At 44.2% G+C, this 23,986-nt stretch overlaps 1 protein-coding gene across 6 annotated transcripts in view; it reads right to left on the minus strand.

Annotated features, from left to right (window-relative positions):
• TTBK1 (tau tubulin kinase 1) overlaps nt 1–23,986 on the minus strand; it is a 110,339-nt gene that overhangs the window by 14,396 nt on the left and 71,957 nt on the right. For all 6 annotated transcript variants that reach the window (XM_069850330.1, XM_069850329.1, XM_069850331.1 and 3 more), the window contains 2 exons: nt 19,802–19,977; nt 16,515–17,073 (listed from right to left, as the gene is read on the minus strand). In XM_069850330.1, the coding sequence (XP_069706431.1) occupies nt 16,515–17,073; nt 19,802–19,977 (735 nt within the window). The remainder of the gene's footprint in view (nt 1–16,514; nt 17,074–19,801; nt 19,978–23,986) is intronic.

Genomic DNA, 23,986 nt, shown 5'->3' on the forward strand with positions numbered 1-23,986 from the left:
AATACCATGAATGGCAATAAGGTAAACCACAGAAGCAGGTGAATGTGTGGAGTGGGACATACATTACCAACTGTGGTAGAGTAAAAAGAGTTTTGTTATATGGGGAAGAGAAGAGACAGGCAAAGGAAAAAAAAAAGAGGCTGCTAAATCTAAAAGAGCTTCTCGAGTAGTGAGGTGAAGATGAGGAGGAGGTGCTTTCTCATCACATTGTATGTGAAGCCTACCAACAGCTCAGGGCTACAGCGGACTGCTGCTTTTCTTCCATCCAGATTCAGGTTTAAACATAAGCTGATCAGCACTATCTCTGCTTATGAAGCAGTGGACGAGATCCCAGAGGAGAGTGACAGCCAGTTCTGGAGTCAGCTGCCTTATCTCAACCTAGTCTGGAGGTCAACTGTTCAAGTACAGCTTTTTCCTTCTGGGCTGGGGAGGTGGCAACTGCCAACAACCTCAACAGCTCAGGCAGCACCTGCTGCTTCCCTGCAGTGGAAGGGAGAAGGGGTGCTCCAACTCTTACCCTCAGCTGAGGACATAGTAACTGAAAGGCAGCTAGAACAGCTTTCTATACACTCCTCAAAAGTAATCTGGACACAGGATTTGAGAGGTGGGTTGATCTGCCTCTGTTCTTGGGGACTCCTAAAGAATCTCTACATGAACTACAGGAAATGAGCTGAAGGTCTTGCAATCAACATCTACCATGCAGAAAGGAAAGCATCAGTCCAAGTTGCGAGTCTCTAGGAACCACAAAATCATTTAGCCCAATAAATAAACTTTTGAAACAGTTTGCCCCTTTCAGAGCGACAGTCTTGCAGCAGCCTTGGCCACCACAATGTCCAGGTTCAGATCCACAACAAAAAGAATGAGTGGAAGAGCAAGAGGGACTTCCATCATGAAGAGGTAGCATAGGGATGGGATTATATCATCCATATAGGGCATTTCTACCTTACATTTTGTCACCATTTCTACCTTACATTTTGTCACCACTGTAACAAGAGACTTCAAACAGTGAAAGAGGTGATGCAACATAACTCTTCCACTTACCTGGCCCTCAACACTGGTGAAAAAGCACAAGAATGGCAAAGTCAGGTTCACACCAGTGCCTTGTGTCTACGTGGTTATATCTACAGGATACTTGTAATGCAGATGCATCAGCATCTGCAAAATTGCACATTTATCAATATAGTTTATATACAGCCACCCCTCCCACCAAACCTTTCTCCACTGAAAGTGGATGAGTGCTGGCGTAACTGCCTTTACTCAATTCATGCTAGCTTAACCCAAGCATTTACAGTAGTGTTTTCATAGAAATCACATCTCGTTAGTTCCTCCCTGGGGAAAGGATGTTGGGAAGAGAGTGATAAATTGGACACATCTCCCATTCTGCATAGAAAGAAAGTGAAACAAATCAAGAGACCAAGATATAAAAAGATGGCTTTTGTATGTATGTATATAATTGATGTGCATTTGCTCGCTGAAGGAGAGCATGAGATCCTAGCAACAGTTACCTGTCTTTCTGAGGTATCCTCTCTGTATTGTAAAGGAGGGGGAAAATACTCATTTCAAGCCTTATTTTAGATTCTGAGGAGAACAAGTGCTATGTACAATGGGAGGTAAAACCAAGAACATCTCTTTCAGGATGCAAATCCTGGTTTTGCACCCTTCTGATGAACATAATTCACCTGAGATCCTGATGCTGAAAGGGGATTTAATTTCACTGTTATTGATTTACACTGATTTACCCCAGCTGAAGTATTTAAGGATTCTTATCATGCCCCATCCCTGGAGATGTTCAAGGCCAGGTTGGATGGGGCTTTGAGCAATCCGATGCAGTGGAAGGTGTCCCTGCCCATGGCAGGGGCATTGGAAGTGATGAGCTTTAAGGTCTCTTCCAACCCAAATCATTCTGTGATTCCATGATTATAAAATGAAAAATAACTAAGGCAACTAAGTTTTCAGCCCCATAGCCCCATGACCACTTTTCGCATTGACAGCCTTCCATGAGATGATTTTCCCTGCTCTCCCTGCTTTGCCAGTGCTGTTAGTTGTGCAAATGGACAGGGAACCAAAACAGGAAACAAACCAAAGCAGAAAACAACTTTCCTTCTCCCTGTGCAGGTCCATGCAGCCACATGAGCACCAGCACTGGCACTGGGGAAAGGGCTGGATGAGATGAGGTGGGGGTAGGAGGGCACCTCTTGGAGAACCGACACTTCCGCTCCCCCTAACTTGACCACAAAATCACAGCCTTGAATGGGAAATGGCTGTTTGCCACTTCCTTTAAGCTTTCTAGCTGTTTGGTGTTTTTTCTTGACAATTGGTTTTGGATATATTTACATTTATAATTGCAGTCATTATAAATGAAACACAATAAATAAATGCAATATAAATGTAATTTACAGATGTGGTTTTTAGAATTGCACTGTAACTAGTTTTAATATTAATTTATTACACTTCCATATATATAAAAAGAGAGCTATTTTCACATTTCTTTAATTTGCCAACTTTTCCTCAACAGTATGTGGATTCCAGAGTAATTATCACAGCATTAGATAAAGATGTTAAAAAAAAAATCTGCAACTTTTTAATACTCCTTGCATACTGCTGTAACATAAGGATTCCAGCCATTAGCACCAATTAATTTGTTTAGAATTAAAGTGTAGAAGCCATATTGATCATGAAATAAAACCTCCCATAAAACCCAGACAACAGCAACATGTCCAATTATTCTGGTATAGAGCCCAAATTTGATGGTTTAACAGGATTGGTTTAGAAATCAATATCCCACTTTACATAATCTCAACAGCAAAGAATTCAGTGTCTTTTAGTAATGTATTTTAACAGTTTATCACCCACCTATATCTTTAAAATGAGCATCTGACTTCTAGTTTGACCTTTGTTACTTTATCAGGGTCATGAAGTTGGTGAAGGGTTTAGAGGGGAAGCCGTATGAGGAGCGGCTGAAGTCACTTGGTCTGCTCAGCCTGGAATAGAGGAGACTGAGGGGAGATACAGTCTGCAGCTTCCTCACAAGGGGAGGAGCAGGAGCAGGCGCTGAGCTCTTCTCTCTGGTGACCAGTGATAGAACCCAAGGGAATGGCAGGAAGATGTGCCAGGGGAGGGTTATGCTGGATATTAGGAAAAGGTTCCTCACTCAGAGGGTGGTGGAGCACTGCAACAGCTCCCCACGGACGCAGTCACGGTGACAAGCCTGACAATATTCCAGAAGCATTTGGACAATGCCCTCAGGCACACGGTGTGAATGTTAGGGTTGTCCTGTTCAGGGACAGGAGTTGGACTTGATGATCCTTGTGCGTACCTTCCAACTCAGGACATTCTATGATTCTATGATCTGCAGGCACCTAGATCCACATCTTTGTCTGGCAGATGACAAACCCATCTTGCTCTTTCCAGGCAGGTACTCCTAACAGCAATCATCTCTCTTATTAGCTCTGTCTTCAATGACAGACTGCACTTCCTCATGCAAATTCTACAAGACAGAATCAAACCATTCTTGTATTGTTTCTCCTTTCTTAGATTCCGAAATTCCTTTACAAATTAATTTTCATACAAGACATGGATATGATGTCTGGCAGTGATCTCTCCAGTAAAAAAGATCTCCCCTTTGCTCATATCTTAATTTTCCTGCTGATATATCAAAGAAGAACTCTTTTTTTCCTATAGCAGCACAACAAGAACTTTCACACAGCTCATTATTTCCCTTAACTCCCACCTCATTTTGGGACACATCAAATTCCAGAGCACTGTTTCTCCCACTCTGTGCATCTGATCTATATTCTTCCTACTCGAAACAAGACCTTGTTCCTAGCCGAATGCAATAATTAGTTTGAATGCAAGCAGCTTATCAAGTGATCCAGATCTTCCTGCAGAGCTGGCCTGCCAGTATTATGTTATCACCAACCTTCTTCCTATGACTGCAAACTTCTTCCTCAGTGATTCCTTTTTTTCTTCCTGACAGCCACTAAAGGCACAGAATAGCCCTGAGCTACGGACAGATCAGGAGTCATGAAACATCCCTGCTTCTAAGAGATGCCAACATAGAAACATTTTTTTTTTGGTTAGCTGGTTTTCAATTTACTAATAATTTTAAGTAGAAGAAAGGATTACTGAAAGGATTACTAAATCAACCACTTTTATCAATTAGGCTTCTGAATGATAAGTGGCATTAGATAGATGGCTGTCCTTTAAATTTTATGTACAGAGCTATTTATTGGCTAGTCCTTTTTTGTCTGAAATGGGCAAGTCAGAGTTTATAAACACCTAGTTATCCTCTTTGTTCCCTTTCCTCATTGGAAAAATTAAGAATTGTATTTTATAATACAAAATTATAGAAAGTTTTGTTCCTAAAATTGACCTTGAAAGGTGAAGATCAGTGTTTTGGAGACCATGAACTAAAAATTATTAAGAATTACTAAACTTAAAACTACTTCTTTCTCAAATTCCATTTTCTCTGGAATCTCATATTCTATTAAAGTCTTTACTGAACATGGAAAAAATAACATCTGAGCCTACTTAAGCAAATCATTCGTCCTCAGGTCACTTTGAAAACAGCTCAGCCTTGCTCTTTCTGGTTTCTGGTCTTGACAAAAACTGCCAAACAGGATTAGGCTACTGGTTAATTCAGTCCAAGTATTTCTGGCAATGCCCGGAGCCTTTCTTAAAAATAAAACTGATCGACAAATTGCAGATAAAAAAAATTTGACTGGGCAGCAAAGTGTCCTGTTCACTCAGGACAGAAATAGATTCAAGAATGCCCGTAGGAAGAGACTGGTCGTGCCCACATTGAATCTCCTCAAGGAAGGTGTGCTGTCCCCTCCATCTCCATCCCTGCATCCACTGGGATGCTCTGTGGGCAGGCAGGAGACAGCATATGCCCATGAGCATGTCCTGCAGAACAACTGGGCCAGGTCCTACGGGCTTCAGAAAGCACCATGCAACTTGTCTGTGGTTGCACTGTCTGGTGTTGCTTATAGAAGAGTGTATCTAATATTAAGGGAGCCTCAGGCAGCGCAGACATACCTAGAGAAATCAGTACTTGGAAGGAAGTGGTCATTGCAACTCCACTGGAAACATCCTACCTACGCAGTAATACCTCTGGGTCACAACTTTCTTCCAAAATCCATACTTATCCTATGCCATTTTCACATCTGCCTGAGCTTTACACGTCTTCTTGCCTGCATCCTCTGCTTATACACTTTCTCCAGAGTATTTTACTTTAGACTTGCACTTTCCTAAAGCCCTGAGCACCAGCAATGAGACCTTCTTCTTTAACCTTAACATCCATACAGCCTTTTCTCCCAGAAGACAAGCGAAAGGAGAAGAGGAAATGGCCTCAAGTTACAACATGGGAGGTTTGGATTGGATAATGGGAAACACTTCTTTACCAAAAGAGTGGTGAAGCACTGGAACAGGCTGCCCAGGGAAGTGGTGGAGACACCATCCTTGGAAGTGTTCAAAAAGCGTGCAGACATGGCACTTCAGGACATGGTTTAGTAGCATTGGTTGCATTTGGCTGATGGTTGGACTGGATTATCTTAGAGTTCTTTTCCAACCTTAATGATTCTATGACTCTAAGACCAGACCAACAGCTCATTTCAATAGAAGACAATTACTACGTTCAGTTAACTACAGAAGGTCTTCAAACACCTGGTGTTTTGCACTGCAGCTATACTGAGAAGGGCAATATAGCCCTGCAAACCTGGGAAATAAAGATATATATGACAATTTTAATTAGCTTTGATCTCCCTTTTCCTCTGAGATTTGTCACTTTTGGACAAGGGGCTCCAGGGGCTCTATATACCAAGTGCTGAGGCCAGTTTATTTCTCCAGTGAGATCTGTTATCACAGGCATTTCCAAGCAAGGCCAAGAAGCAGGGCTGCTCTGCCATTGAAAAGCTGCAGGTGCCTAAATTGTCTGGAATTTAGAAACAGTGTAATATACAGCTGGATCAGTAAGAAAATCCTTGCTATCCAACTCTTGACAGTCATCGCCTCTGGAGGAAGGCAGGCATAACGGATTTGGAGCAGCTTAGGAGTGGAGAGCAGACAAACAGGTCCACTGCCACAGAACAGAGGCAAAGCCAGAGAGACAGAAATATGTGGTCACTGTATGGAAACCAAACTGCAACAAAAGCAAGGGCATTTCCAAAGCCAAAGCAACAAAGAGATACATGATCGTAACTCCACAAGAGGGACAAATCCTGAGGTCCTGCCTCAGGTGAGCTTCCAGTGGGAGTCTGCCTATGTCTAGATGGAGTAAAAACCACCTACAGATTTGGCCCAGTGTAAGATGCTTGAACCGCTTTGCCCGGGGAAGGTAACGCTTGCTGATACCTCCACGGTCTCTCCACTCCAGTCATAATTTGACAATATTTGTGGCTTGATTGCGTGTGTTCAGTGAGGCAGTCCTGCACTTCCTACCCCAAGGCTGCAGGACGCGTGAGCAAGTCTCTGAGATGAGCCCTGGCATCCACCTCTTTCACACATCACCCGTTCACCATCTGCGTTCTCATCTTCAGCCATGCTGCCGCCCCTCGCCCAGGTTGTTGGGAGGCTTAGAAAGGCAGATGTTTTCAGTCTCCGCGGGGTCTGGTTGCAGGGGCTTTGGAAATTACAGTACCTTAGGCCAGTGTTGTCTGGGATTCAATATTGCATTAGTGGTGACACATTGTGGGCAGGTGGGATCTATTATTGCATTATGGAGGCTGCTGCTTCCCTGAACAGGCTATGTTTTGTGTGTGAAGCGGGCCCACACCTGCTGGAGCTGGGACCTGGAAATGCGGAGGACGGAAGGCATGAGTCTGTGGTTTCCTGCCGTGAGGGGCATGTGCCTGCGGTGGGGCATGCGCACGGGGCTGCTCTCCGCTGAACGGCTGCGCTGTATGAAAGTGCCACCAACGTGAGGGTAGTGTTCTGTCTCCAGGGTTGAGGAGGAGAAAACGGAGGACGCCAGTCTTCTCAGGGGGCTGTACCTCGGGAGGGAGTGCTGAGAAGGCCTGTCCTCCTCCAACTGAAAAAGACCAAGAAGAGTGGAGGAAAAGGTGTCAGGCAAAGACTTGACTCGCCCCTGGTTTGTGATGCGCATGCTGCAGACATCTTCGCCGGAGGAGGAAAAATGCTTTTGCTCTATGTGGGACCTACTTACTGCTCTGTGTCTATAAATTCCCGGGGATCCTACGAGCACTGCCATTACGGGGGCCTGCCACGCTCTCCCCAGCCACACACAGACATGAGCGACACCAGCAGTGTCAGTCTCTGCTATGTGAGTTTCCCTCCTCTGGCTCTTCAGTTCACCTCTCTTTTCCTCTGGCATCACTCATCTTGGCATGTCATTAGGCTACTCATGCATCTCGCATAAAGGTAACAGTCAAACTCTGGACACACTTAGAAACCATCTCTATGAGAAAAGGTGAAATGCCTGGCACTAAAATCATAGAATGTCCTGAGTTGGAAGGGACCCACGAGGATCATTGAGTTCAACTCCTGTCCCTGCACAGGACAACCCCAACATTCACACCATGTGGTGTTGTTCAAACACTTCTGGAATATTATCAGGCTTGGCACTGTGACTGCCTCCTCAGGGAGCCTGTTCCAGTGCTCCCACTTTCTGAGTGAGGAACTTTTTCCTAATATCCAGTTTAACCCTACCCTGCACATCTTCCTGCCATTCCCTCGGGTCCTGTCATTGGTCACCACAGAGAAGAGAATATATGTATTTGAAGGTGAAGGATTCTCAGTGGCTCTTCTTATTTAAAATAAACTCCAGGGATTTGTAAAGGCAACTCTGGGGGCTGTTAGTGAACTTTTCTCACACTGCTATCCTCTCCATATTATATTGAGTACCTGTAGGGGGAGTGTTAATGCTTCCAGTTTGAGTAAGTGGAGGACAGGCAGCAGCTGGAAAGGCAGGCAGAATGTAATTCTTTTTTCAGTGAGAAATTCCAAACACAGAGCCATGGGAGGACATGAGGAGAAGATGAACTCTTAGGTCCCTTTTCTGCTTCTGTGATCCTGGGATGGCCAGGAGAGGGAGGAAAGTATACTCACAAAGCTTGTGTCAGGATGAGATCACAGTCCCTACCTTCCCTTTACGCACTGACTGAAATAGAGAGGCATTGCAGGAATGACTTCAGATTCTTCACCCTGAAAAAGCTAAGCCCTTCTGCCCCTTTCTCCCTCTGCTATGAAACTCACACTTTCACAGAGGTCTGCAACTTCAATTTCCAAAACCAGACAATTTTTCCTGGAATTACATATTTCCTGTAAAATCCATTCCCTTTCTTGTGATGCATTTCTTTTCAGGAAATCTCTGCAGGTTTCAAATATAATTGGGAAATGTGAAAAGCCAATATTGTATTTCATAGAATCATAGAATGGTTTGGGTTGGAAAGGACCTTAAACATCACCCAGTTCCAACCCCCCTGCACAGGCAGGGACACCTTCCACTCCATCAGGTTGCTCAAATCCCCATCCAACCTGGCCTTGAACATCTCCAGGGATGGGGCAGTCATGACTTCTCTGGGCAACCTGGGCCAGTGCCTCCCCACCCTCACAGGAAAACATTTCTTCCAAATATCTCATCTAAATCTTCACTCTTTCACCTCAAAACTGTTCCCTGTCATCCTATCCCTGTACTCCCTGATAAAAAACCAAAACCCTCCTCAGCTCTCCTATAAGGCCCCCTTTAACTACTGAAAAAGCTACTATAAGGTCTCCCTTGAGCCTTCTCTGCTCCAGGCTGAACAAGCCCAACTCTCTCAGCCTGTTCTCGCATGGGAGGTGCTCAAACCCTTGGATCATCTTCATCACAGAATCACTAGGTTGGAAAAAACCTCTGGGATCATCAAGTCCAACCATTTCCATCAATCACTAAACCATGTCCCTGAGCACCTCATACACCTGTCTACCTCCAGGCAAGGTGACTCAGCCACCTCCCTGGACAGCCTGTTCCAGTGCCCAATGACCCTTTCTGTGAAAAAATTTTTTCTGATGTCCAGCCTGAACATCCCCTGGCAGAGCTTGAGGCCATTCCCTCTTGTTCTGTCCCCTGTCACTTGGGAGAAGAGGCCAGCTCCCTCCTCTCCACAACCTCCTTTCAGGTAGTTGTAGAGAGCAATAAGGTCTCCCCTCAGCCTCCTCTTCTCCAGGCTAAACAACCTCAGCTCCCTCAGCTGCTCCTCGTAAGACTTGTTCTCCAGCTCCCTCACCAGCTTCATTGCTCTTCTCTGGACTCGCTCCAGAGCCTCAACATCCTTCTTGTGGTGAGGGGCCCAGAACTGAACACAGGATTCAAGGAGTGGTCTCACCAGTGCCGAGTACAGAGGGAGAATAACCTCCCTGGACCTGCTGGTCACACAGTTTCTGATACAAGCCAAGAGGCCATTGGCCTTTTCGGCCACCTGGGCCACTGCTGGCTCATGTTCAGTCGCTGTCAACCAACACCCCCAGGTCCTTCTCCTCCAGGCAGCTTTCTAGACAGACTTCTCCTAGTCTGTAGCACTGCATAGGGTTGTTGTGCCCCAAGTGCAGGACCTGGCACTTGGCCTTGTTAAACCTCATGCCCAGTGGTCTCAGCCTGTTCAGATCCCTGTTCATGGCCTCCTCTGTACTTGCTCCAACAGATGCATGTCTTTCTTGTGTTGAGGACTCCAGAACTGAATGCAGGACTCCAGGTAAGGTCTCACAAGAGCGGAGTAGAGGGGCAGAATGCCCTCCCTCACCCTGGTATTCACACTTCCTTTGAACTTCCTTTCCTTAAGCCAACACTGCTCTCCTTACCTTACTAGAGTTGTTGCCCTTGCAAATGACATGAGAAAAAAAGCTGAACTTCATCCAGTCTCATCTCTTTCCTGTCACCTTCAATTTCTCTGCAGTGCTTTGAGACAGGAATCTTATCTTCATAAGTGCCTGAGAACTACTCAGCTCATTGTGGACATTAGATGTGAAAAGCAATTATTCACAGTCCTAAGTGTACTGCATAGATCAGACTGTCAGATAATAATAATGTATTGCTGCTACACAAAAGTATTTGGGAGAGAGAAATACATTCTAGACAGCAGCTCTAATTTCTCATAAAGACAACCACCTCTTCTGTGTGTAGATGGTGTAAAAGTTCAGTTCCGGGTGAGCTGCTTGTAGGCTGCACTAAGTGTACTGAAATTCTTATTATTACTTTTTGCTCCATGTTTGGGCTCAGCATATTGTATGATTTCCAACGTATATATCATCCCAACATAGTAAAGCCTTCTCAGATCAAAAGGGATCACTCCAACTACGTAGATGGACATCCTTTACAGCACAGGACCAAGGACTTTGCCCAGACCATGAAGAGGCAGGCTGCAACACCCCATCAGCAAGTGCCCTTAAGTACTTCTGCATCCTGGTTGAACTGAGGTTATAGATGCCACTTTTCTTCACTGATGCTCTAATTCTTAAATTACTCAGTCAATGCTGGAGGTGCTGCCCCATTTTATCCCTTTGCCCTTTGCAGCAATCAGGGTGGACCACCTTCCATCAGGCCTGTTCTGCTCTGTTTGGACAGGAGCAGTGTGACACCTCTCATATGAAGACCTAGAAAAAGTGATGTTGATAGAGCTCAGGATATTTTAAAGATCATAGAAGCATAGAATAGTTTGGGTTTTAAGGGACCTTAAAGATCATCTCCTTCCAAACCCCCAGTGATGGGCAGGCACTTACACTAGGTCAGGCTGCCCAAGGCCCCATCCAACCTGGCCCTGAACACCCCCAGGGATGGGGCAGCCACAACTTCCCTGGGCAACCTGTGCCGGTGCCTCACCAAAATGTAATCAGGAATTTCTACTGAGCTCAAGGTTTTGATTGTTATGACCTGAATATACATAATGAGCACATGTGAGCATTACTTCTCTTACAGTATCACCCTTTTGCTGGCCCTTTATTCCTAATGCACAAGTGGAAAGGGACCCTGAATCTAAAGGGTGTAAGAAACAGAGCCAACTCTAGGCACACCCTTCTTCATCATCTGGAAAGCCCTTTTCATGTGGAGGGAAGCCAGAGGAGCTAAATGTCAAAAAATCACATTGTCCACAACAGGCACCAAGCACAGCTCAACGGGAATTACGGTGAGTGAGGGGAAGTGAATCTGCCCCTCTTCTTCAAATGCCCATTTCTCACCACTGAGAAATGGTCCCTCAGATCCCCCAGAGCAGCCCACAGACAATGCTATAGAAGGGAAAGGAAACCAAGACATAGAGCACCTTTTCATGTCTCATTCTTTCAGGAAGTCCATCTGTGGCATTCTCCTGGCTGTAAAAGGCTGGCTGTGGGAGAAAAGAGGCCAAGGAGATATTTTTAAGAGTGATTCTAACAAGTCAGCTAAGTTGGTGAGGAAATACCCCAGTGCCTCTGCACATTGGGACCTTTTCTAAAAGATGAACTCTTGGCTCTGCAAGATAGACTGTAAGAAAGAGCGTAAGCAAAATGCTCTCTGAGCTCTGCAGAACAAATCCAAGAAGAGGTAAGGAAGAGTTAATATCATCTCCCACTATTGCTTGACTTTTCTTGTAGTTTTTTAGATGCAACATGATTTGGACAGGTGTGTTTTATGCAGGCAAGTCTTAAAACATTTAATACAATGCCAACTGCACCAGCAGCGAGGGAGATTCAGAGTCAACAAAACCTAGAAGGACAGACCTACAGTCAAAAATCATTAAAACATATAAATGGATGAACATTCGTATTTCTTGCCAGTGCAGAAGGCAGCAGTAAGTTACCATGTCTGTCAAATGACAGTGAATTTACGTCTATACATTTAAGAACTTGACAGATTTTTATATTATATTGCTAGATGCGGATATAAAGGACCTCCAATAACCATAAAATCACAGAACCATAGAAATGTTTGGTTTGGAAGGGACCTTAAAGACCATCCAGTTCCAACCCCGCTGCCATGGGCAGGGACACCTTCCACTGCAGCAGGTTGCTCAAAGCCTCAGCCAATCTGGCCTTGAACATCTCCAGGGATGGGGGAGCCACCACTTCTCTGAGCCATCTGTGCCAGTGCCTCACCACCCTCACAGTATAAACATTTCTTCCTAAGATCTCATCTAAATCTCCCCTTTTTCAGCTTAAACCCTTGTCCGGTTCCTGCACTCCCTGATAAAGAGCCCCTCCCCAGCTTTCCCGCAGCCCCTTTCAGTACTGGAAGCTGCTCTAAGTTCTCCCTGCAGCTTTCTCTTCTCCAGGCTGAACAACCCCAACTCTCTCAGCCTGTCTATCATAATAGCAACTCTATGTCACGATTAATAAGCTAACAGAAGTACAGCTTCAATCCTTTATCCCCACTCAATTTTAGGCATTTCTATAGCTTTAGCTGCACATTAGTGTATAAAAATAAGCAGAGATTTATTAGTACATTTCTGAAATGCATCCATTAAAGCAAACAAGTAAGAGCTCTGTTGAACAGCTCACTGAGTGCTGCACTGAGCGGAGCATTAATAGAAGGGCTCGAACAGGACGTAATTTCTCGACAGACCTATTCACCCTCTATATCAGGGCTCCCCAAGAGGTCTATGTTCCACTGCAGGTGTCTTCTTTTCAGCTGAAATGGGGACATATCTATTATGTGAGGATATTTGGGTCAGAATTTTCCCCAGGCTGTTCAGAGCCTCCTCTGTACTTTACTTTCCCCACAGCAGCATCTGTTCATACTGTGCTCCCTCTTACACCCACACAATTTCACAAGGACACCACCATCCATCAAAATTACACTATAATATCTTTCTTCCATGGATATATAGGAAAAGAAGGTGAATAACAGCAAAAGCAAGTAGATGTGGCGCTTTGGGACATGGTTTAATAGGCATGGTGGTGTTGGGCTGACGGTTGGATTTCATGATCTTAGACTCTTTTCCAACCTTACTGACTCTAGAATTCTATAGTATATGAAGGGGAAACCACGCTTGATGAACCTGATGGCTTTCTGTGATGAGATGGCTGGGTGAGAGGTTGTTTACCTCGACTTTAGTAAGGTTTTTGACAGCCTCCCATAACATCCCTCATAGACAACATGATGAAACATGGCCTAGATAGGTAGACAGTGAGTTGGACGGAAAACTGAGCTGATAGGCTCAAAGCATTGTGCTTGGGGAAACCAAGTCCAGCTGGAGGCCAGTCACTAGTGGCGTAGCCAGGGGCTGATATGGGAGCCACTGCTATTTAACAGCTTGGTGAGACAGAGAGAACCCTCAACAGGTTCACAGATGACACAAAATAGGAGGAGTGGCTGGCTCACTAGAGGGTTGTGCTGATACTGAGAGACACCTGGACAGGCTGGTGAAATGGGCAAAAAGTGATTTAATGATGTTCAACAAGGGGAAGTGGAAAGTTCTTCACCTGGGGAGTACACACCGGGGGACAGCTGTCTGGAAAGCGGTTTGACAGAGAACTTGGAGGTTCTGATAGACACTAAGCTGAACACAAGCCAGCAAGGTGCCTTTGTGGCAAAAAAGACGAACAGCTTCCTGGGCTGCAGGAGTGCTGCCAGCAGGTTGAGGGGAGATGGTCCTTCCCCTCTGCTCGCCACTGGTGAGGACACCCCCGTAGTGCCATGTTCCAGTTCTGGGCTGCCCAGTACAAGAGAGACATGGATATACTGGAGATAGTCCAGTGAAGGGTCACAAGGATGATGAAGGGACTGGAGCACCTCTCATTTAAGGAAAAACTGAGAGAGCTGGGACTGTTTAGTCTAGAGAAGCAAAGGCTTGGGAGGTTCTTATCAACACTTATAAATACCTGATGGGGAAAAGAAGTTGGATCCAGATTCTCCTTAGTGGTATCCAGTGAAAGGACAAGAAGAAATGGGCAGAGATTGAAATACAGGAACTTCCAGTTAAACATAAGAAAAAGGATTTTTACCATAAGGGTGATCGAACACTGGAACAGGTTGCCCAGAGAGGTTGTAGAGTCTCCACCCTCAGAGATATTCTGGCTGGACACTGACCTGAGCAACCATCTCTAGCTGATCCACCTTGGAGCGCAGGGTGGGACTAGATGATCTCCAGAAGTCCCTTCCAACCTCAGCCATGCTGTGATTCTACAATAACCCAGAGCTCACTGCCTTTTTGCAGTAAGAAGCAATGACTTGTACCTTGGAGCCAGAGAATGGAGGAACAGAAGACACCATTAGAGCAGGGCTTACCCCTTCGCTCTCAGTACTCTACTGACACCAAAGGAAGATCACCAGCTTTCAGGAGACCAGAATGAGGTCCAAAATCGGTACAGCAAGGTCTATGACCTTAGTACTGGCAGTTTCGCATTTAGTGGCATTTTTACCTATCTTAAAGGCTGAGTTCATATTCCAAGCTCAGGAAGATTTACTGACACACACACACTACCTAATCACAGTTTCAATCAAACCCAGAGGAAGCCCAAGACTGAGCTGCAGGAAACACCTCTCACTGCTAGTGAAGCCTTCAGTATACCGATTATTTAAGTTCTTGGTCAACTTATTAGCATCCCAACCAATTGTCTCTGCTGTACCCAAGAACAGGCTTCTACTTTCCATGAGGTGCCAAGTCACTTTTTCCTTTGAGAGTTACCAGCTGGGTTTTTGACAGCAAATGGAAAATTAGGAATGTCACTGCAAAACTATGCATACAGAAGCAACCGAAATATCCAGACATCAAGGGAAGCACAACTAAATCCTAGCCAGCCAAAAAGCCCAGTATTGATCTGTATGTACACAGCTAGTCCCAGGAGTAACTACAGGGCATTTCAGAATACAGGAGCAAAAAAAATGCACTGGAGAACCAAGGCTGTCTAATGTATTAGCAGTCATCACTCACAGTCCCATTAAATTTACCATTTTTGCTTGTCTTTAAAGTATCCCTGTGCATTGCTAAGCAACTTTCATATTGCATCACATTCAACTCCCACAGCAGTATTATGCGCCATAGCCAAGAAGGCACCTCCAGCCTTCTTTAACTACACTAAACATGCCAGTGAAATGTTCCTGCTGGTTCTTACAGAGGGTTCTTGCCGTGTTCATTGCATCTTGCAGGTCTTGCACATCTTGCACTGACCAGACTAATAAATGTACAGACAGAGCAAATTCAGACACAGAACCTTCCAGCCCTAACAGTCTTGCCTATGCGATTTGTAGATATCTGGGGCATTCAACATATTGGGTTTTATACAGCAAATATCTCCACCTTGCAACTGGGCACAGTCTCCATGAGAAGCGTATACTCCTGCCATTCCGTGCTCAGCAGGACAGTCCCACCAGTGCCTGCTGTCAGTATTTCTGTTCTTCCAGTAAATTCTGCAGCCTCAAAAACCTTAAAAGGAACACCCTGCCTGGCAGGCAGGATATGGTTTGATTCTTTTTATATAGTTTCTTGTATCACTCATGTTTTGCTGCCAAAACTAACAGTCCTTTTTTTCTTGTCCCTCCCTGGGATCCAGAGAAGAGAAAAATCCGGGTAAGGCCTGAATGGAAGGATGTTCTTTTAACAAGCTCCAATGAACACTCCTTAAGGAACAAGCTCGAGAGGGAATGGGAGATGGAGTTACCATCATCCGTGCAGGAACAAGCAGACTGCATGGACTCCTGCCATAGGAGGGCATCATTGTCTACACGACCCAAGACTTGCCTGCTCTTTGCTGCACTTCTGGATCCCACATGCGTGAGAGATCTTAACTAACATACAAATACAGGAAGCCCTGAAGAAAACATTTTATTGTCTCTTGCAGTGAACATCCTGGGACAATTGTCTTCTGAATGTCTGAGAAATGAAGATTAGATATGACAGAGGAACTCTGTTTCTCCAGGTAATCTAATAAATTACCTCCCACTAAAAACTTAACTTCTTTATATCTTCAGAGTACCACAGAAAAAAAACAAAACCGAAAGAAAAAAGCCCTCTACAACTATCTGGAAAAAACATAGTAGGTAAAGAACATTTCTATGAGTAAATACCTGGTAACAGAAACGCCAGTCACTGAAGTAAGGTTGACGGGATGTGCGTGCTAGTTAATCTGAACTTTTGATTTGGCATTTAGAAGAAAGTTTAATTTCCGGGAGTTATTTTATGATCTGTATTGCTGCAGGCCTGCTCAGTGTCAATGTGTGATTAGATTAGAGGGCATTCTCTTGCCATACACTGCTGTTGCTGCTGAGAAACTATGTGGAGATTTGCTAGGGACACTCCATGCAAATAAGTGGATATTAACGAAACAGCAATAAGGGAACTGATTAAAGATACCCACAACCAGAACTGTGCTCTCCTCTTGTCCCTGTGCCAAAATGACTGAAAGTTCTTGCTAACAGTGTGTCCTTAGTAGGGGACAACATTGCTAGCTACAGGGAGCACTTCTGAGTCATTCACAAAATTTGCAAGCACTGTCAGAAAGTTTCACAAAGCGTATCCATGCTCAGAGTTACAGACTTCTCCAGCACAGTTGAGGTTTCCCAAGATGATGCTATGCTAGGCAACAAGATACAGACCCAGGGATCTTACCTGTCTCTGAGGACCCGTAGGTTCAGATTCTCGTCTCCTTTGTCGGATAGCTGGTGCTGAATGGAGGGGGGAATGGGCTGGACTTCCTGTCTGCTGTTCGTGTTTACTGTCAGATACTGTTTGAGAAGGTCCTTCATGTCTGTGGGAACTGTCCTCCTCAGTCACAGGCTGCATGCCCCGACTTCGCCCATCATGTGTCTTCGGCCTGACTGCAGCATCTGCCCCCAAGCGCCTTCTCTCCTCACCATCTTCAATAGGTCTTAGTTCCTCAGGCTCCTCATCTGTTGTTCCAGAGGTGCTTGGCTCAGCACCTGGGTGGAAGTCCTTCAGCTCTGTCTCTTTGTCAATGATAACCCACTCCTTGCTATCAAAGTCCTCCTCCTCTGCGAGTGGCACTGAGCGGAAAGCATTGCTGAGGGCTTCATGTTCCACCGAAGCAGACACATCCATCCTACCGCTTGCCTGCCGGTCAGCCTGGCCGGTATCAATGGACAACATCTGGGCTGGCTGGGAGGAGCACACAAGCCGCGACGGAGAGCCGGGTAAATCCATTCGAGATCTAAAGACAGAACATGAAGCTATTAAAAACACATCAGGCTTGTGGTTACAGATAGGGATCATAACAATTGAGACAAAACCTGTATGGTGCTTTGCACTCATTTCTTTGCTTCACAAAGACAGGCTTAAGCAAAAATATTTCTTTAGAATCTACAATGGCATAAAGATTTCCCCCCTTAAGTGCTTCAGTATGACAGCTGATTCAGCATCTCCTCCTTGTAGGTGACAGGACAAAAACCAGCTTTCCCCAACAAAACCAATACACTCTTTCCCCTTTGGCAAGTTCTACTGGGTTGTGAAAACCAAACAAATCAAAACACTCCTAAATCATCTACTAGCAGTGACTCTGTTGGACTTCTATAACCTTTTCAGCTGCACTGTGCTATCTCTAAGGTGGGCAAATGAGCTCTTCAAAGACAGCAAGAATCACTGATATCATTGTGCCTAGATGACCCCCAAATACTTTGGAGGAGCAGGAAAGAAATACAGCAAGTATGCCTTTACAAAGGGTAGTATAATGTTCAGTGGTTCACAGTCTAAGTAGCAGCAGCTTCTGCAGTCATGCAGAAATACGTTTCAATGAAGCCATAGAAGCTCCCTGTGCCCCAGCAGCATCTCAGCTGGAAAAGCTAGTGGCACTTGTGTCTTTCTGCTCCACAGAGTTATGATCCATGCTTCTCATTTGACCTTGTACCTGCTTTACTTCTCTGTCACACAGCCTAACAGCTTGTTGCACAAAGCTAGAGCATCTGCTGTGCAGAAAAAGACAGCTGCAATGTGTTTTACAAAAGGATTTCAACAAGGACCATACACGAGCCTAAACTGGGGAAAAACTTCCATGTTTGAGAAAGCATGAGGAGAAACAGAATCATAGAACCATAGAATTGTTAAGGTTGGAAAAGACCTGAAGATCATCAAGTCCAACCATCAACACAATAGTAACATGCCTACTAAACCATGTCCTGAAGCAATACATCTATATGCTTTTTCAACACTTCCAGGGATGGAGACTCTACCACTTCCCTGGGCAGCCTGTAACAAGGCTTCACCACCCTTCTAGTGAAGAATATTTTCCAAATATCCAATCTAAACCTCCCCTGGCACAACTTGAGGCCATAAAGTGACTGACAACTGCATGAGAGTTGCTAAGGAAAACTGGGTATCTTTTACACAGTGGAAGGTAGGGGTGAGGTGGAAAGAATTACAAGCAAAAATGAAGAATTTTTTTGAAGAAATGGGAATTAGAGAAGCAGGTGAAGCAAAATGAATAAACCAAAAGATCTCAGCAAAAGCAATCTGATGGGTCTAAAAGAAACAAGGCTGTATTTGTTAAAGTCTTAAACATATGTCATCGTGAAGAAGGAACACAAAATATGCAAAGCAAGAATGAAAAATGGCCTATGCTGTGTGTGCAAAGAACTGCATTTTTAAAGAGCTTTTGCTAAAAAAAAAAAGATACTCTGGGATCAACCAATGTCTTCATTCACCAGTATAAGTGACACTCCTGAAGTAGAAGAATTTACTCCAGAAAGACAGAAAAACTTCCCAGTGCTGAGAGTCAGGTCTACATTGTGATAAGAAGAAAACAGAATGAAAGGAAGACTGTGGCAGAGCAGGACTGTATCTGCACCGTACTTGGTGCAGGCTACTTGGTAGATGAAAAAAGATCTTGATTTTAAAAACAGGAGCTGAGTGAAGAAGTCAGGAGAAAGGGATGTGTTTTGGATAATACACATTTTCTGCATTCAGTTATGATGTTGAGTAGACAAGGAGGAGGGGAAGAAATAAAGAAAACAGATAAAAGCATTCAGTGAATATACAGGACTATGTTGCTGAATGATATAAATGTGAGGGTGGTGAAACACTGGCACAGGTTGCCCAGGGAGGTGGTGGAGGTCCCATCCCTGGAAATATTCATGGTCAGGTTGTATGGGGCTCTGAGTAACCTAATTAAACTGAAGTTGCCCCTGCTCACTGCCAGGGGGGTTGGACTAGACGACCTGTAAAGGCCCCTTCCAACCCAAAGCATTCTATGACTCTATGAAATGGCTTTTTTCCTTTTTGTCCTTCATATTCTAAAGAGCCTTTCCTCCAAGTAAGAAAAAGAAGTAGCAAGACCCAAGATTTGTTATTCAAACACTAAATTATTAATAGTAACACAAACAACTTTCCTGAATTACAGAGAAGCATTACAGCTTCCCCCAGCCACACAGATTAAAACAGTACTGAAGGGTAGTACTAGGGGCTCATCTTCTTCCCAGTTCTTACTGATGCTTCTTCATTTCCAGCTACCATCTCCTTGTGACTGTTCTTGTTGGCTGAAGTCTGTCAGATTTTCTCTGAGAAGGTCTGTCTCTTCCCTACCTCTTTTAGAGGGGCCACTTCACCAGTATGTCCTGCAACCACACTCTGTGCCCTGACTATCAATGGGAAGAGCCAAAAGGCTTGTGACTGTTTACATTATCTCTGATCTGATGTTTTGATTTTCCTCTGGCAAAGGTCCTTCCTTCCACAGTAGTTCTTCCCATCCAATGACAGGATAAGAATCATTCCCTCTAACTCTCCTTATTAACAGACATGAGTATCTCATCAGAACAATCATACAGCCCATGAACATCCACCCAGAAATGAACTTCCAGTGCCTGATGATCTAATGATTACGTTGGTCTCAACAGTCAAACCTTGAGACACTGTTAAAACCCTTAGGAGGCTACAGAGGGGGACCAAACCTTCTTTCATGTAGATCTGCTTTCCCGTCAGCAGTGGAGAGGCGTTCTGACTCAGGGCTGTTCACACGGCGGTATCTTAGGGAGCGCACTTGTGCGGTAGGGGACTCCGGAGGCACTCGGACAGGGGAACTGGGGCAGACACCGTTTCTCTGCTCCTCTTCCACCATGCACTGAGTCTGTAGGAGGTAAACACAGAGAACCTCAAAATCTGACCAAAGACATTGGTTTCCCATGTTTCACTGTTGGTCTGTGCTTTCTTCCAAGATAGTTACATAGAATCACAGAATCATTAAGGTTGGAAAAGACCTCTAAGCTCATTCAGTCCAACTGTCAGCCCAGCATCACTGTGCCTACTAAACCATGTCAAAAAATTCCATGTCTACATGCTTTTGGAACATCTCCAGGGATGGGGACTTCACCACTTCCCTGGGCAGCTTGTTGCAATGCTTCACCACTCTTTCCATAAGGAATCTTTTCCTAATATCCCATCTGAACCTCCCCTGGTGCAACTTGAGACTATTTCCTCTACATAAGCAATGTTTGAAGAAATGCAAAGGCCCATACACCCTTGCAATTTTCTAGTATTAAAACGAGATCTGGCTTTTAAATAAATTCAAACATTTAAACATCTTTACAATGTGGCCTTTGCATTTCAAATACCCTAAATAGTTGATACAAAGGAGTGATGATGGGCTAACCTACTGCATGCACAATCTCTGATTGCTTATCCAAGATGTCTAAAAGCTCATTTGTCAATATTTATCAATGCAGGGTCCATGAATTATATTGCAATGTACAGACTTCTGCTTCTGATGAACTTGATAGAACTAAGCCATCTCCTAATTCCCAGGGTGATTTGGGGTTTTTTTGTTTGTTGTTTTTTTCTTAATCTTGACCCTATAATAAAAGTCCTCCAGGGCATAAATTTAACTACAGCACCTGTAAGAGCCTTCCACAGATCCAACATCATGCAGGGATCTGAACACGCTTGTGGACGCTTGTGTGTATTACATGTTCATACTCTACCAGTACAGTTTCTGTTTTCACATGGCCTTAGTGAAATTGATTTCTTTTTTAATTTAGCAGCAGACAAAGGAGCAAAAATCTGCCTTCTGCCTTCCATTGTGCTGCTTCCCCTTGGAAGGGAAGACTTGCTTAGGCAAAAGCATAGAGGCAGAATGGTCCAAGGCTACAGCAGCAGCCTAGGATTTGCATTCAATGCTGTTGTGCTGCCAGCCATGCAACATCAGCTGCTACACCCTGCCTGTGTAATGATGTACGTTGAGATTCCAGTGCAAGTTCCTAGCACAAAGAGTGTTTACCCTTCTCTGCAGCATGTCCTACATTCACTTGTCCTCTGTTAAAGCCAGAGGCTCTGAGTGCAAGCAGGCATCTCAGTCAAATGCTGCTGATCCAGACAGTTGCCTTTGTGTGCGTACTGTGTATATGGTCTGTGACCATAAATTAGCAGCTCTAAATCATCCAGGCTGGGTTTGGAATGCATAACTAAGGAGCCTTTGCAGCTAGGGAGAGTGTAGGGGAACTTTCAGGCATTACAGAAAAAGGAGAATAGATGATAATGATTTAATCTGTAATCCATTTGGGCCAGAAGAGTTTAGTGACAAAGGAAGGTCAAATGTGCTTGTGAAAGGAGCAAAGTGCTGACTGAACTGTAGGGTAACAGGCAACGTGGTAAGATCCAAGGACAGAGAATTGGGGGAGGGTGTGGGAGAGAAGGAAGAGGCTTCTGAAGAAAAAAACCAAACCAAAATGAGATGTGGGGTTTTTTTTCTCACAGAATGAGAAAGTTTAGCTACAGCTGAAAAGCTCATTAATGTTACTGTAACATGTTCCCCTTATTCTATGCTTTTGGAGGAGTTTGAAGGTGTAATTAATCAGGATCCAGCACTTTCAAAAAACAGGACAGTGATTTACTGCTGCACAACACAGGAGCTGTGCAGAGACCGGGTTTTAGACACAGTTGTACCTGTTCTTCACTAAGGTTATGAGCGAGAAAGGAAACATCTCCTGTTAGCATAGACTCAGCAGACAAAGCAGCTGAACTACCATGGTGTTGGCAAACCAAATCCACGGGATCAAGGGACTTGGAACCTTGAAACAGTAAAATAAGTGGAGGAAGGAGATCCCGTGGAGGAATGAGAACCATAAGGAGGATTTAGAAAGGTTAGTGACAGTAAGTAAGGAACCCGTACTTAGCACTAAAGTAGGAGAAGTGGGACAGAATGAGATCTGAACTGCGTGAACAGAGAAACAAGGATTACCTTAGAGAGGTACTGGGGAGAAAAAGCACTGCAAGATCTACTCATCATCTAAATATAAAGAACAAGACAGAGAGCCAGAGTGACTTCTAGTGCTACAAAACTGGAAGATGAAGGATGGTGAAGCTGTAAATGGCAGAAGAGTGTTTTACACACCAGCTGTCCTTGCAGTTCTAAGAGACACAAGAGGTGCCCGAGATTACAAGCATAGGTGAAGCTGTGCTTTTACACATCAAATCCACACCTCCTCTTTCTCACTATGTAGTGGCTGTGACTTGAATGAAAACTGATTCTCTCTCAGAGAACAGTCAGACTAAAGATAATAAACCTAGCACAGTGAAAGGAGAGGCAAGAGTCAGACTAAAGATAGCAACCTTCACAGTGAGAAAGGACAGATTTTAACTTTGGAGAACGTGATGCCCTGGGCTCTGTTTCACAGACTGCTGTGTAGCTACAGAGCTTGTCAGAACTGAAGTGCTCATTGCCATGCTGACTGACTCCCAAAGCTCCTTTGCCAGTAAACTGACAAGGAATAGCATATCTCTTGACGAGAGAGTCACTCGGTCATGCTGTGGATCTTGTAGAAACTCTCCTGCTTATAGCTTCTGCGATGACAGGGTTTACGAATGACAGCGCTGGGTACCTAAGACATGACATATAACTAGCATGTAGAAAGGACGTTTAGGACTCCTTTGTGCACATCTCAGTATGACTGAAGAGGATCAAGGCACCAGCTGGTTCAAAGGAACAGAAAAACACATAGGAGTTACCAGGATTTTTCTGTAATACTCTTTTTCTCCTAAGTTGTGAAAACAGAACTGTCTCACTCTACTAGGCTTTTCTAACTCCATGTGTTTTCAAATGAGGACTTCTGGGAATGCACAGTTTATCAGTGAGAGATGAAGAAATTATTTGAACTTAGTTTCTAATTTTCAATATTGGGGAATGCTGCTGGTTATGTGCCATATAGGTTAAGAAGGACAATGCAGCTGGTGAATTTATGAGGAGTGGCTGAGGGAACTGAGGTTGTTTAGCCTAGAGAAAAAAGCAGGCCGAGGAGAAACCTTATCACTGTCTACAACTACCCAAAAGAGGATGCAGCAAGGAGGGCGCTGGTCTCTTCTCCCAAGTAATAAGCGATAGGACAAGAGGAAATGGCCTCAAGTTGCGCCAGGGGAGATTGGATATTAGGAGACACTGAAAGAGTGTTGAAGCATTGGAACAGGTTTTGAGCAACCTGAGGCAGTGGAAGGTGTCCCTGCTCATGGCAGTGGGGGTGGAACTGGATGATCTTAAGATCTCTTCCAACCCAAAACATTCTAGGATTCTATGATTTTATGAAAAATACAAGAATATTAAATAATAGTTCCTCTTATTCTTCATAGGGGTGAAACCATCCTTAAATGCTCTTTATAGAGTGCGCTACCCTTAGAAGGGAAAGCTAAAAAAAATCTAAGAGAAAAATTAGTCATGACTCAAGATGTAGAAGAATATGACTTATGAAGACATCTCTGATGAAATTCATTTACCATAGAGGTTAGGACACAATAAAATTTTGATTTATTATTTTCAAATCTGGGACATTTCTGATATCATATCAACTATGAAAAGACTAGAATTCCATTGCTTGAAGCATCATGATCCTAGATATAATGATCGTATGAAAGATTGACTCTACTATTATCAGCCCCATTATCATTTGCATAAAGATCCACATTAATCCAAATGGTTTTTACTCTGTGAAATAATTAGTTTGCAACTTCCTATTCCCACAGGGAAATTCCACAGTGCTTTTTGGGCTGCACTATGTAGGACACTACATCAGTGGATCCGTGTGGCTTCTAGCAGTCTAAGAATCCACTGCCCTAAATCCAACAGTCATGAGAGATAAACAAACGTTCTTTAC

The sequence above is a fragment of the Phaenicophaeus curvirostris genome, chromosome 2 (genome assembly GCF_032191515.1).
Source record: "Phaenicophaeus curvirostris isolate KB17595 chromosome 2, BPBGC_Pcur_1.0, whole genome shotgun sequence".
Lineage (NCBI taxonomy): Eukaryota > Metazoa > Chordata > Aves > Cuculiformes > Cuculidae > Phaenicophaeus > Phaenicophaeus curvirostris.